This window comes from Mya arenaria, chromosome 11 (assembly GCF_026914265.1).
Source record: "Mya arenaria isolate MELC-2E11 chromosome 11, ASM2691426v1".
NCBI lineage: Eukaryota > Metazoa > Mollusca > Bivalvia > Myida > Myidae > Mya > Mya arenaria.
In genome coordinates this window covers 15,646,668-15,662,411 of record NC_069132.1, presented here as the reverse complement: position 1 = coordinate 15,662,411, position 15,744 = coordinate 15,646,668, and the positions used below count along the sequence as shown (strand labels likewise).

The following is a 15,744-nucleotide window of genomic DNA, read 5'->3' as shown; positions in this document are numbered from 1 at the left end:
GTGTGTACGTGTTGTAGAACTGATGGTACTATGTCACACTGTTCTCTTTATACTGTGTGTACGTGTTGTAGAACTGATGGTACTATGTCACACTGTTCTCTTTGTACTGTGTGTACGTGTTGTAGAACTGATGGTACTAGGTCACACTGTTCTCTTTGTACTGTGTGTACGTGTTGTAGTACTGGGTCACACTGTTCTCTTTGCACTGTGTGTGCGTGTTATAGAATGGATGGTACTATGTCACACTGTTCTCTTTGTACTGTGTGTACGTGTTGTAGAACTGATGGTACTGGGTCACACTGTTCTCTTTGTACTGTGTGTACGTGTTGTAGACTGGGTCACACTGTTCTCTTTGCACTGTGTGTGCGTGTTATAGAATGGATGGTACTATGTCACACTGTTCTCTTTGTACTGTGTGTACGTGTTGTAGTACTGGGTCACACTGTTCTCTTTATACTGTGTGTACGTGTTATAGAACTGATGGTACTAGGTCACACTGTTCTCTTTGTACTGTGTGTATGTGTTGTAGTACTGGGTCACACTGTTCTCTTTGCACTGTGTGTGCGTGTTATAGAATGGATGGTACTATGTCACACTGTTCTCTTTGTACTGTGTGTACGTGTTGTAGAACTGATGGTACTAGGTCACACTGTTCTCTTTGTACTGTGTGTACGTGTTGTAGTACTGTGTCACACTGTTCTCTTTGCACTGTGTGTGCGTGTTATAGAATGGATGGTACTATGTCACACTGTTCTCTTTGTACTGTGTGTACGTGTTGTAGTACTAGGTCACACTGTTCTCTTTGTACTGTGTGTACGTGTTATAGAACTGATGGTACTATGTCACACTGTTCTCTTTGTACTGTGTGTACGTGTTGTAGTACTGGGTCACACTGTTCTCTTTGCACTGTGTGTGCGTGCTATAGAACTGATGGTACTATGTCACACTGTTCTCTTTGTACTGTGTGTACGTGTTGTAGTACTAGGTCACACTGTTCTCTTTGTACTTTGTGTACGTGTTATAGAACTGATGGTACTAGGTCACACTGTTCTCTTTGTACTGTGTGTACGTGTTGTAGTACTGGGTCACACTGTTCTCTTTGCACTGTGTGTGCGTGTTATAGAATGGATGGTACTAGGTCACACTGTTCTCTTTGTACTGTGTGTACATGTTTTAGAACTGTGTGTACATGTTTTAGAACTGCTCGTACTAGGTCACACTGTTCTCTTTTTACTGTGTGTACGTGTTATAGAACTGCTCGTACTAGGTCACACTGTTCTCTTTGTACTGTGTGTACGTGTTTTAGTACTAGGTCACATTGTTCTCTTTATACTGTGTGTACGTGTTGTAGAACTGATGGCACTAGATTAAACTGTTCTCTAGTGACTCCACATATATGTTTCAGAACGGATGGAATTAGATCAAACTGTTGGCATACTTGTTTTAGAATGGATGGTACTAGGTAAAACTGTGTCCTAGTTTCTCAGCGAACTTGTTTTAGAATGGATGGTCCTATGTCAATCTCTAGTGAACCTGCATACCGTTTCAGAACGGATGGTACAAGTTAGACACAATTTAAAAACGAAATTTGTCAATATTTATGTGTTCATTGTTTTGATGTGAAAACTGATGTTGGTTGGTGGAAGAGGTCTAATAAGTTATCAGATTTGTCCGCCTTTTTTGATAGTAGGTTGTTGGATACTCTAGATGCTTTATAGAGACATAATTTAACATTTGTCGTTATTTACTTTTGTATTCCTGAATATAAATACAACATGAAATGCCGCAATGCAACGAAACCAGGTTTTTAATGATTGACAGAAGAACTTCAGCCTGTGTCTGTTTATCTATTTTTAGTAACAGTGACCTTGAACCTAGGGACCCCAAATGCAATCCATTGAAAGGTATCCATAAACTCTTCCTTTATACCAAGTTGTGTCAGGATATGTCAACCCTAACTTAAGTTATTCAGTTTCAACCATTTTTCTATTTTTAGTAACAGTGACCTTGACCTTGACCCTAGGGACCCCAAACGCAATCCCATGAAAGGTACCCATAATTTCTTTCTATAGACCAAGTTTGGTCAAGATATGTTAACCCTTACTAAAGTTATTCAGTTTCATAGGTGAGTTTGACGACACCCGCTAGCCTGCCCGCCCGAACAACGACGTTCGCCATTCTAATAACCAGGTTTCACTATGTGAAAACCTGGTTAAAAACTTGCCAAAGCCGACTGTGCAACCTAAAGAATAATATTTTGGACGACAAGTTCAGACTATGTAGCAATTATGGAAATCAGAACAATTTGTGAAAGAACATGATATAAAACAACTCATCATTGTGTTACAACCCTGGGCTGTACCTAGTTTATTGTGTAAATCATAACATGAATTTCAGTGAACCTTTCCCCACAGCACATTTCATATATTATAATAAATACAAACAAGTTTTTCTCTTAAACTGAACACACAAAAGTTGAAACAGAGTTACAATAATAAAACAGATTTCCTCCTGTAGTCCTAGAATGATGTACAATGGTATTCTAGGAATTTAAATCAACGGATCTACACATGTATGCCTTAAGGAATTATTTATTTTAGCTAATATATCGCATTACACTGACTAGTTGACGATCACTCACACCTCAAATAAGTAAATTGCTAGTCCTCTTAAATCCATCTTATTATTTTGTGGTTAATGCCAGCCGGCACGAAAACCTTCTATATTTTATGTCACTTGATATATTCTGGCATTCACCCATGTTTTAATGGCTTGATACATGTTTTGCATGAGAATCCAGTGTTCTTTTTTCATTTTTAATGCTTTTCTGTTAATAAGACTACATTTCATGAGTCTTTTCTATAAATTAGGCTACATTTTATAGTCTTATCTATAAACAAGGCTACATTTTATAGTCTTATCTATCAACAAGGCTACATTTAATAGTCTTATCTATAAACTAGGCTATATTTAATGAGTCTTATCTGTTAGTAAGGCTAGATTTAATGAGTCTTATCTGTTAATTAGGCTACATTTAATGAGTCTTATTTGTTAACAAGGCTACATTTAATGAGTCTTATCTGTTAATAAGGCTACATATACTGAGTCTTATCTGTTAATAAGGCTACATTTAATGAGTCTTATCTGTTAATAAGGCTACATTTAATGAGTCTTATCTGTTAATAAGGCTACATTTAATGAGTCTTATCTGTTAATAAGGCTACATTTAATGAGTCTTATCTGTTAACAAGGCTACATTTAATGAGTCTTATCTGTTAACAAGGCTACATTTAATGAGTCTTATCTGTTAACAAGGCTACATATACCGAGTCTTATCTGTTAATCAAGCTATGTATAGTTTTTTCAAGATTCAAGAATGAAAATGTATTTACCTGTTTATTAAAAGCAGTAGAAGTTAAAATAAACACATATGGTTTAGTCTACATTATAAAAATATAATGTTTCTTCTGTTTCAACAAAACATTAAATTTCAAACATTCGAGAAAAATAACTAGTTACATGTAATAATATGTAATATGGGTTTACTTCATCCAATCCTTAGAAAACGCAAAGGTAGCATTACTCGGTGTATAAGTGGAAAAAAAATACAAAAAATCTTTTAAAAATAGGGAAAAGATTGAAAGATCATAAAAACTAACTTAATGCCCTAAAAAGTAGCAAAAACAGTATGGCAATACAGACAATACGAAACAGTTGTTTATACCAGGCCCATTCTTTCATATGACAAACCTCCAACACAGGATTTGAGCAATTAATTTTAAATACAAATTCATACAACCATACATTGCTACAATGGAAAAACAACGTAAACATGCACTGTACAAAAATACGAACTTCTACGTTGTTGCAGTTTTTAATTTTTAATTTTTTTTTAACAAATATGTCTGTTAAACCAAGAATCAAGTCTGAGAACCATATATTGAGACAATAGGGTATGAAAAACTAACTATTGGGGCCCAAGTGTACTGAGTTTTTTATTGAATGGTCAATTGTCTAAGTATTTGGTCTCATTGATGTATAAAAAGCATATACCTCATGGTGATATAAAATTACTGAGTCAGAGTATAGTCGGTACTGAGTCATAGAGTATAATTATAGCTGAGTCAAAGTACAGTCGGAGCTGAGTCAAAATATAGTTGTAGCTGAGTCAGAGTACAGTCAGAGCTGAGTCAGAGTACAGTTGAAGCTGAGTCAGAATACAGTTGAAGCTGAGTCAAAGTACAGTCGGAGCTGAGTCAGAGCTGAGTCAGGTTACAGTCACAGCTGAGTCAGAGTACAGTTAGAACTGAGTCAGAGTACAGTTAAAACCGAGTCAGAGTACAGTCGGAGCTGAGTCAGAGTACAGTCAGAGCTGAGTCAGATTACAGTCACAGCTGAGTCAGAGTACAGTCACAGCTGAGTCAGAGTACAGACGGAGCTGAGGCAGAGTACAGTCGGAGCTGAGTCCAAGTATAGTTAGAGCTGAGCCAAGTATGTTATTGAATACAAATTCTCCTGTTTGAATATAAATCACTTCATTTGTTTCTTCAATATCACATGCACTGAACATCATTTCACCAACCACATTCAATTGATGTTTTCTTACAATATAGAAATTCAGAATATCTGAAAATGAAAACATTGGGAAGACAATATCTTATCTTATCAAAGACATTCACAAGCACAAGCTCCATCCCCTTGTACAAGACTTAAGTTCAACATTAAGAGTAACACAATTCAGAATGGACAGCAGTTTGATAAAATACTGTAAAGAAACACAACATCTATACAGACATCATTACCGGTAACATCAACTTCATTTGCAAAAGCACAATATGTTTTTCTCCTAATTTCTAATATCTTTCTTAACAGTTTCATCTATTGTTTAGTGCTGCATGCTTAATATGACTGTAAACTGCTTGACTAGAAATATCCTTTTTTGTGATAGAAAGGAATTAGAACAAGAATATCACTGAAAGTGATGGATACTCCCCATACCACCATTATCTATGAATAGGCAGAAATTGAAATACAATGTGCCGGTAGAAGAAAATGTTTACAGCATTATTATACACAAGTTGCAAAATTCATAACAATTATATAAAGATTTCAACAGGTTTGAGAATTAAATTTTAAGCAATGAAATAAAGCAGCATTTGAAATTCACAACTATCATTAGAAGAGGAATGCATGATAGCCTGTACATGTTTCTTCAAATATTTTATAATGTTATTTCCATTCATATATACACCAATACCATTTTGAGTCCCTTTAGAAAATTCCAAGATACAGCCCGAACAAGCACCCTTGTGGAAAAATATCAGCTTAAGGGGAGATAACTAAATAAACATGCAGGGTCAATTTATTATTGTTTGGTACAACATTTCCTGTCATTGCCATCTATTTCTATACCAAGTTTCATCTCTAATCCCTCAAGTACAATTCCAAGATATGGCTTGGACAAGCACCCATATATGAAGGATAGGATTCTTCGGTACTGCATTTCTTACTTCCATCTATTTACATTCAAAGTTAAATCTCTTTAGTACTTTCAGATAAGCACTCATAACCAACAGATCAGTTAAAGGGCAGGAATTGAAAGGAAGACAACTAAAAATGTATGCAAGGCTGGTTTATGGCCCTTATGCACTGCACTTGCTTTCATTGCCGTCGATCTATATTTCAAGTTTCATTTCAATCCCTTTAGTACTTTCTGAGATATGGGCCAGACAAACTCCAATTTCAGTGAAAATCAGGTAAAGGGGAGATAACTTTATATGCAGGGCTGAATGGTTCTTGTGCACTGAAATGCCTCTTAGAGCCATCTGTCTATGTTTGAAGTTTCATTTTAATCCCTTCCCTTTAGTACTTTCCATGTTACTGCCTGGACAAGCACTGATGAAGAAAAAAGGGAATGGAAGATCTCTTTAGTTTTCTAAGATATGGCCTAGACAAGCACCAATTATGCAAAAAAATGTGTATGGGGGAGTAACTTAATAAGTATGCATAATAGGATAATGGTTCTTGTGCATTGCACTCCATCTCATTGACATCTATCTGTATACCAAGTGTGATTCCAATCCCATCACGGCATCAGTAGTTTTGAAGTTATTCTCCAGTTAAGGGTGTGACGGACGGACTGACGGACAAAGCAGCACCTATATGCTTTCCCTTTGGGGAGCATAAAAATCTGAGCAGAGGTATAAAGGTTAACAAAATATCCATTGGAAAACACTTATTTCATTCACTGCATATACAGCACACAATAAATGAAAAAATAACATATTCTTCACTACAAGTGAATACAAGCATATAAATTTTTAAACAGAAAATAAAAACACAAACATAAACCAATTTCAAAAGCGACTAGCATTGAGGGCACATTAGTATTACCAGTAATTACCCAAGCCCTTTTAAAATCAACAAGTAAAACTACTAAAATCTATGGCAAAAAAAGGTGCAGCAGGTTTTCCTGAGTGTATCTTGGCAAGAATTCAGCCACAAGGACACAACACACTCAGGTCTGGGATTCTGACTATACACAATGTTTGCATGGTATTCCTACATACACGTACTATGAACTATTATATGTATCAGAAAACTATAACATAGTTCTTATGGGTAAGCTTTAAACAAGAGTGCCGCAGAGCAAGGACTGATACTTTCCTATTCTTTTTTTCTGCTGTCAAACAATTGAACAAGGTGTTAATGTGGAAACTCGATTAAAGCTGGACTTTTCATTTTCACAAATGTGATTCTGCAGCAGGATGTATATTTATAGAGGAAAAAGGGAATAGTGCTGACCTCTGTTCACACTGGTTCGACCTCTTTTTGACTGGAAATGACCGATATCCAAACTGGTCCTACATATCATGATGAGAAATATTCAGACAGATTTTCTTGAATATGGGATAAACACTGTTGAAATTGGATAAGAATAAGAAACAAAAAATGTTGTTTTCATATTCACACTAGTCTTGAATATAATGCTGACAAATATTCTGACCAAGTTCCATGAAAATCAGACAAAAACTGTTGTATTTATGACATGGAAAAACAACAACTTAAATGCGTTTTTTTTTTAATAAAACCTTAACACCCAACTGTGGGACCCAATTATACTAGGACTATATCATTTAAATGTAGTTACAAAGACCTATTACCTGTATTTAAAGTTCTTGCCACCCCTCAATATTTTTTCACGCCAAAGCGCCCACAACAAAAGCACAAAGTCCATGACAAGACAAACCAGACACTTTTCTGAATAATGAACAAGCTAAGAAATTGTACAGAGATGTAGTTTCTGTGTAAGTCAGGAAGTCAAAAGCCATTACGGCAAGTAGAAGTTGAGAAAGGATTTGAACTGATTCTTTACAATAGTTGATAATAAAATTGTTCAAAATGTAGTAACCTTAATATTCAAATCATAACGTCTTCCAAAAAGGTACAATCACGAAAACATAGCTGCAGTAAATCAATTAGTTTTAACAAAGCATGATTGTAGAAGTGTAAAATGATAAACATTCAAATGCTCTGATTATACAAATATGTCATAAATTTAGGCCGACATAAATCCCTTTAGTTTCCAATAAAAAGCACTCAATGAAATATCTTGCGTAGTGCGTCCACCATAACTACCAACCAGGCAGATTCCCATAACCTGTATGACATACTCCTTAACCAACCAGTTATACATCAATATTACAGAAAATAAGAGTGAACAACTGAATTATTTGCAAACATTAAAAATAAAAATTCTGGTAAAATCTAAGAACAAAACGCATTAAATTAAAATCACAAAAATGTAATCACAAAGTCTTTGGCCCAATAAATGGATTTCAATTCATAAAGCTTATAGAAATAAAATAACTAATGAATATTTATATTTACAAATAAAATATATATATGACCATCTTTGACAAAAAGATGAATATGGAAACTTTTTCCCCGTAAATCTATTATAAAAGGTTAGGTGCCATAGCAAGATGCACATGTATACTGTGTGAGTATAAGATTTTGACTATCATAGGTAGGTTATTTGGATAATGGAACCCAAATTCTTACACTGAAGCATGGCATCATTTATTTTCAACAAGACCTGCTAGATAAAAGTTGAGCAGGCCAAGAAAGCAGGGCTTGTGTCTTGTGCAACTATCAAACATTGTTTAAAAGTGAAATATACTATCGGTTATAGCGTTAAAAATACAAAAGCTCTAGATGGAGTGCTGAGTGTAAGTTTCACAAGACTTCATGTATTACTACTTAATTATAAAACCTTGGTTTCACCAGTTTATGTTTCATATAAAGCATGGGAACCTAATCTTTATTGCTTAAACTATGAAAAAGTCCATATTTTTCCGATGTCAAAAATAATTTAAATTTTGATTTAAAAGATACATGAATGCACAAAAGATGCATATATGGTTAAAATAAGATGCATGAATAATATAAAATTTCAGTTCCTTTTTTCTTCTTCAATTCTTTGATAGCATAGCATTAATAATAATATAAAATTTCAGTTCCTTTTTTCTTCTTCAATTCTTTGATAGCATAGCATTAATAATAATATAAAATTTAAAAAAAATGAAAGTTCACTTGTTACTATAATTATTTATGCGATCAAAGAACCTAAAATGAATCATGACACTATGTAGTATGAGATAATTTACAATGTGAAATGTGATATGCGCTGATATCTAAGAGATATACAATAACTGCATTACAGTTTTTCTTCTTTGCTTTCATATATCCTGATAAGTTTTCATTCAATTTTTTTTTCTCTAATTGTCATTGAAATATGATAACAGCTTCTGAGACAACTATATTTACCTTAAAATGTTCTGTTTTGTTTCTGATTTAAGCACTTCATCAATACAGTTAAGCTTAATAAGACTATACACTCTTAGACATGATTTCTAACATAATGAAGCTAAATAATAATATTAAATTATATTACAATTAAACTATCATCACAATTCTTTAACCTTAGGATAAGTAGGCATTTTAAACCGCTCAATTTTATTAACAGTCTTATATGAAGGGAAAAGCCCCGTTTTCCCATTGCGTGTATTTTTCCCTTTAGAGAATCCATTCCAGTGATTCCCGGCAATTCCAATCAAGTCTCCCCTGCGGAAGCTGATCTCGCCGGGCTCGTCTGTATCATGGTTCTCCACAGCTTCCCAGTTGTGGGCGTTCTGGCCTCCGTAGTAGAAGATGTCGTCCAGGGACCTAAACCACTGGGAGGCATCACCATGCAGTGGCTGCATCAGCTCATACCCAACACGACATACCTGAAACACAACAACTCCATCACAAATATGCATCTGAAGTTAAAGGTCCATTTTTACACACAGGTAACATATTCAAATGAACTATTACATAAATGAAAAGATCTGTATAAAGTTAACATATTCAAAATGCACTGTTACATAAATAAAAAAGATCTGTATAAAGTAAGCATTCAATGAAAATGCGAGTACTTCGAAAACCATTGCATTAAATATAGACAAACAGTGCTCTTAACTGAGGGTAAGAAAGTTGTAATATTTGATGTGCTGAGTTATGCTGCTGAATATTGATTTTGCTTAGTTTTTACTGTTACAAACCTTTTTTGCGAGAAATATCGTACCTGAGAGGAGAATGTGCAGACAAGGAAATCACAGCGGGAGAGAAGGTACGTGTCCAGGACAATCCCCCGCAGAGAGGCGTCTGTGTAGCGGCTTCCCAGGCCAGCTGTCTTAGACGCCTCAGTGTCACTCACAAATATGTAGTTTGGGTAACTGCAATAATGGGGTACATAATGAGCAATCAAATATGGGAAATCATTCAGTATACTTCAATCTTTACTTTGTGACCTCGCAAAACCGAAATGATTTAGAAAGCAGCATTTTGTTTCCTTATTCAAAACGTTAGCATGGATGCTAGGGATTCAAAATTGACCTAAAATCATAATCAATCATACAAAATAATAAATTAAGTCATTTCGATCAATTTTTGGTTAAATTTTTGGTTATGTAATAAAAATCATGAAATGATCAACTCAAGTGGTATAAAAAAATAAAAAGCTGAACCTTGAGGTAAATGTTGTCCTTCACAATGATTGAACTTGAAAGCAAAGTATAATGTCTTACTTGAGTTATATGAAAGTAACTTTTCAATGATAAGCTTATGTTTTTTTCTGCATAAAAAAACCCATTATGCTTTTGTGTTACCATATTTTTTATTTTCAGTGAGTACAACCAGAAAGCGAGAATTCTTTGCAAGATTATGCCTTGATTATAATGCCTACCACAACTATTACGATGTACGATTACGATTACGATTGGTTATTCTTTACTAAACAGTGAGTCAGTTCGGTTAAGTTACGAATGAAAATTCTCTATAAAGCTTATCACTCATCTAAAACTTTTGTCATACTTCCTTTTAGCCTCCTGTAATACTTCGGGGTCGTCAGAAGCTAAGAAGACACGTCGCTGGATATCAGGGTGGCGTTTCTCATATGTGTTGAACCAATCCTCCACGTGCCCCATGTACTCATCCAGCGAGTGGAACTGGGCCTCCATACCCACCTTGTCTGTACGACGCACATGAACCCTGTAAGGGGGAGATGATACATGCACATATAAACTGATAATAAATAACAGACCAGTTAAAATTAACACATCAGACTTCTTTTTCTTGAAACCAAATTTTATCCAGATTACCATCAGACAGACATATGACATATATATATATTTATATCCATTCACTGATAAGGCCAAGAAATCATGTTCCCAAGTAAATTGAAGCTTAAGAAGACAATACATTCTGAATCATCAGCAAAACAGTGACTATTCTGAACTAAATAACAAAGAATGGTCTTTATTCCACTCCTTTTTACAAAAACGATTGTGAATGATTGTATTTGTACAATTTAATTAGTAATCAAATTCAGCAAATTTTTATCTTCAAAACTCAAATAAAGAGAAAGTTAAAAATGAATATTTGCATTTTGTCTGAACACGGACTTGAGACTGTTCACAATCATGGCCCCATTGTACAATGTGCTGGTAAGCAAAGTTGGCCTTCAAAGTTTATTTTCAATATATAAACAAAGCATTTAAAGTTGCCATAATGGTTATTTCCAGCTTACCCAACAATAGGGCTCTCAAAACCCAGTTTCTGCTTGCTATTCTCCAGGTACGCCTGCATGTCAGTGTTGGGGCGTGTCAGGTAGGTGACAAACTGGCCGATCCACCAGGCTGAGGGGTCGCCACTCACCCGGGTCAGGCGATCACCTAGGTCCTCTGGGATGGCTAGGGGAAGAAAGCGGGGCCGCGGAGAAAGGCTGTCAACTATGGGCAGCTCTAACACCATTGTGTTGTCGGTCATTGCACCCGCTACAGAAACATAAACATTAGAATGAAGCCAATGTGGTTACATAGTTAATATAGCCCTGTACGCCTATTTACTTCTTAGGAAGATTCCAAGTTACTACCCCTGATGAAAAATTATATTATTAATTTTATTCTCATTAAATTGATCTAGTTGATTTTTTGTAGGCTAACAACTTTACACATAATCTTTTTTAATCTTTTTCAATATAGGCTTTAGACTTACGTCCCCAGCGGGTGGAAGGCTGCCCATGTGTGGAGTGGCAGGTGTTACTTAGCGGCAGGAACACAGACTCCCAGCCACGTGCTGCATACCGCCAGCCCTCTGACTGCAGGATGAGGGTGCGCTGGGAAGCGTACGCTGTCATAAGGCAGTATGTGACATGGTGCAGTTGGCACCCATACCCACATCCCTTACCCAAGTTACACAGGATTTTCTTTGCTTTCTCACAGTTTGACGGGTTCTGAAAAATCAGAAACGAGAATATTCAAATTTACTTTTCCATGTAACAGCCTATAGAGGCTTGGTTTACAGCCTATAGAGGCTTGATTTACAGCCTAACAAGATTGAAGTGCTTTATCATAATGCAACCTTAATAAAAAAATATTTTTGTTCTTTGTTACAGGAGGTGCATTAGGATTTTTTTTTCATTTAACAAATTTAATTGAATAAAACATTATATCACCAAAAGTTGTATGGATGGTTGAAATGTTTGTGAAACAGCTGTATTACCTGTATGAAGGCAATCCTGCGCTGTACAAGATCAGTGAGGCGTGCTGCCTCTGCTTTCCGCCAGTCACCAGCAGCGTCTACATCCTCTGACAGTTGGTACTGCTTGTTACGCAATGTCCTGAGACATAAACTCTTACAATTATAAACACATACCAAGGTCATGTCATTTAGGTGAAATAGTCTGTTTTAAAACAGAAGGTGTTTTCCCAAAGATATAAATGACATGTACATTTACAATGAGAAAGTATAAACACTCATGGCAATCATGCTAGTTGAGACATAGTCATAAGTAGCAGGAGCATTTGAACAATTTATTCTTTTACAACATGCTACATTGTTATTAAAACTCAAATGTTGAGTGAAGAAGGTAAACAAGCTCCATGCCACTCTAAATATTGATGTTACATGTAAACAGCCTGGTTTACTTTCTTCACTCACAATTCAAGTTTGCTTACTTTTTTGAAATAACTTTAAATCAGTTGATGATAATTATTCAATAAATATGTATCAGGCAGATACTTCTCTACAACTGTGAAATATAATGGCAAATACTTGGAGTTCAAGCAAACAATATTCATGGTGAATGTATATCATACTTGCTTCTTATAAGAAATTTAAACATTTAATACTTTTGACACCATCACAACTCATTAAGCAATTTAAGGCAATAATATTTGACATGCAGTTATCCCAAAGTTTCCGTTTTACTGCAACCAACCCTGATAACAGTCTTTATCCATCTGTACTGAAGTGTACCGTTAGTTGATTATCCTGTAAGTGTTAGTATGTTGGTTTAATAAAGTGTGTTCCAGTTCTTTGATTCTACAGAGCAGTGGCCACAGCAGCTGTTAGTTCCTTGTGAGTTACGGGATAAGCTTGTTACCAGAATTACGCAGATAAGAGTATTAATGAGACTGTTATCCCATATACGGCTACCAATTATACCAGAATATAGGCAAACATCTAGTACAGCTGTACCATGTCTTACATAAAAAAAATGATGTAATTTCACACAATCTACGAATATGAGCTTAAAATAAGCTTAATAAAACATTGTGACAATTTCACACTATGTTATTAGGAACATGGAAATGTCTGACAATACTTCTATACTTACAAACGTAAATATGGGATTAAAAAGGTTAGTAATTATTAGTATTATCAAGATAGTCATGGAGCAATGGCCAACGCTTGTCGTTATTTCAAGTCTAACAAGGAGCAACTAGACAATAATTTAAGCAAGAGTTATGGCCCTTGCTTTACATGCATGTATTGTTTCTGGCAACATGCATACCACATTTCATTTCAATTTCTGGAATAGTTTTGGAGTTATGACATGATACAAGTTTTTGCATGACAACAACACCATGGCTATGACAATACCTCGATGTTTGTCTGAGGATAAGGGAAGCTCATTTTTTTAAGTGTTTTCCATCCTTCATGTTAAGTTAATGTGTATAAAACTAATTTCAGGTTCACTTGGTCAACTTCTACATCCAATAATATATAAGTGTGAAATGTAAAATCTTACAGGAATTAAAATATCAGCTTTATATAAAGATTACAGGATATAATATTACCTCTGCTTGCAATCTACTGAAGGGTAAAAATAAAACAAATCTTGTTAATGACATAAACTGCTGGGCAAAGCCATGCCTGGATAGCTCATAATCACAATGTAGTACAATCTATCACATCACACATTCAAGGATCACATTCAAACTATTGATTCATAATTAATTAATTCACAGGAAACTCTGAAAGAATTGTTGGATATATGCATAGATGTTTAGCCACCTAAAGCAAGTGTTATCTTAGCTTATCCCATGCAAGTTTAAGAAATAGTGTCTGAAAGGAAAGGAAAAAAAACGCAACTGGTTATGACATCAATTGCACACATGAAGGCAAAACATCACCATAACACACCAAGTTAAGTAAGAATTTTCAAGAGAAACTTAACAAAAATGCAATTTAAGAACTGTTAATTGTAGGCATTTCTTCATCATTCTCAAGCATAACAAGATGAAGCATTATTTGAAAGTCACATGAATAATATATTAGTACCTGTTAACCAAATAAAACTAACTTTAAACTAGAGATTGCTTTTTTGACAAAGTTGTTAAAATACCTTGTATATGTAAATTTGAAATAAATACTGTTTAAACTAATCATTGATCGGAAACCATTTTTCAGCTCAAGGTCATCGTGACCTTGACCTTAAGCCTACTGATCACAACATCAATAGGGATCATCTACATGATCAACTTGCATATACAAAGTATTAAGTTTTTCGGTGCAAGTGTTCTTTAGTTACTGAGCGGTAAGCGTTTCTTCACCTCAAGGTCACCGCAACCTTGACCTTTGACCTACTGATCTCAAAATCAATAGAGGGCATCTACTAGTTATGACCGACTAGCATACCAAGTATTAAGTTCCTGGGTGCAAGCGTTCTTTATTTTTTGAGCGGAAACAAAGTGTGACGTACAGACCGACTGCCTTACAAATGGATTGATAAAAAAATCAATAGGGTTCATCTACTAGTCATGACCAACTAGCATACCAAGTATGAAGTTCCTGGGTGCAAGCGTTCTTTAGTTACTGAGCGGTAACCGTTTCTTCACCTCAAGGTCACGGCGACCTTGACCTTTGGCCAAGTGATCTCAAAATCAATAGGGTTCATCTACTAGTCATGACCAACTTGCATACCAGGTATGAAGTTCCTGGGAGCAAGCGTTCTTTAGTTACTGAGCGGTAACCGTTTCTTCACCTCAAGGTCACGGCGACCTTGACCTTTGGCCAAGTGATCTCAAAATCAATAGGGTTCATCTACTAGTCATGACCAACTAGCATACAAAGTATGAAGTTCCTGGGTGCAAGCATTCTTTAGTTATTGAGCGGAAACCGTTTCTTCACCTCAAGGTCAAGTTGACCTTTGACCTACTGATCTCAAAATCAATAGGAGTCATCTATTAGTCATGACCAACTAGCATAACAAGTATTAAGTTCCTGGGTACAAGCGTTCTTTAGTTATTGAGCAAAAAATTTAAGCTTAAAGTCACCGCCAACATATCGTTTTTTACCTGAAGGTAACCTTGACCTTTGACCTTTTGATCTCAAAATCAATAGGGGTCATCTTCTAGTCATGACCAACTAGCATACCAAGTATGAAGTTCCTGGGCCCAAAGGATCTTTAGTTATTGAGCAGAAACCATTTCTTCACCTCAAGGACACAGCGACCTTGACCTTTGACCTAGTGATCTAAAAACAAATAGGGGCCATCTCTTAGTCATGACCAACATACTTGCATACCAAGTACGAAGTTCCTGGATGCAAGAGTCTTAAGTTATTGAGAGGAAACTGTTTCTTCACCTCAAGGTCACGGTTACCTTGACCTTTGACCTAGTGACCCCAAAATCAATAGGGTCATGATCAACTAGCATACCAAGTATGAAGTTCCTGGGTCTAAGCGTTCTTTAGTTATTGAGCGAAAACGAATAGTGACATACTAACTACTGACTGATGGACTGACTGACGGACAGGGTAAAAACAATTTGTCTCCCCATGAATGGGGGAGACATAATGACTCCATTGTCAGATTCTATCCAAAAGATTAAAACAGTATATGCCATCTGTTTTTTA

At 35.6% G+C, this 15,744-nt stretch overlaps 1 protein-coding gene across 1 annotated transcript in view; it reads right to left on the bottom strand.

The window, feature by feature from the left end:
* Positions 1-2,338: 2,338 nt before the first annotated feature.
* The window catches only part of LOC128207880 (alpha-(1,6)-fucosyltransferase-like), a 47,010-nt gene continuing 33,604 nt past the window's right edge, over positions 2,339-15,744 (bottom strand). The window contains exons 5-10 of the mRNA XM_052911060.1: positions 12,106-12,223; positions 11,599-11,836; positions 11,132-11,378; positions 10,417-10,593; positions 9,629-9,779; positions 2,339-9,290 (exon numbers count right to left, since the gene is read on the bottom strand). Of these exons, the coding sequence (XP_052767020.1) occupies positions 8,970-9,290; positions 9,629-9,779; positions 10,417-10,593; positions 11,132-11,378; positions 11,599-11,836; positions 12,106-12,223 (1,252 nt within the window). The 3' untranslated portion in view covers positions 2,339-8,969. The remainder of the gene's footprint in view (positions 9,291-9,628; positions 9,780-10,416; positions 10,594-11,131; positions 11,379-11,598; positions 11,837-12,105; positions 12,224-15,744) is intronic.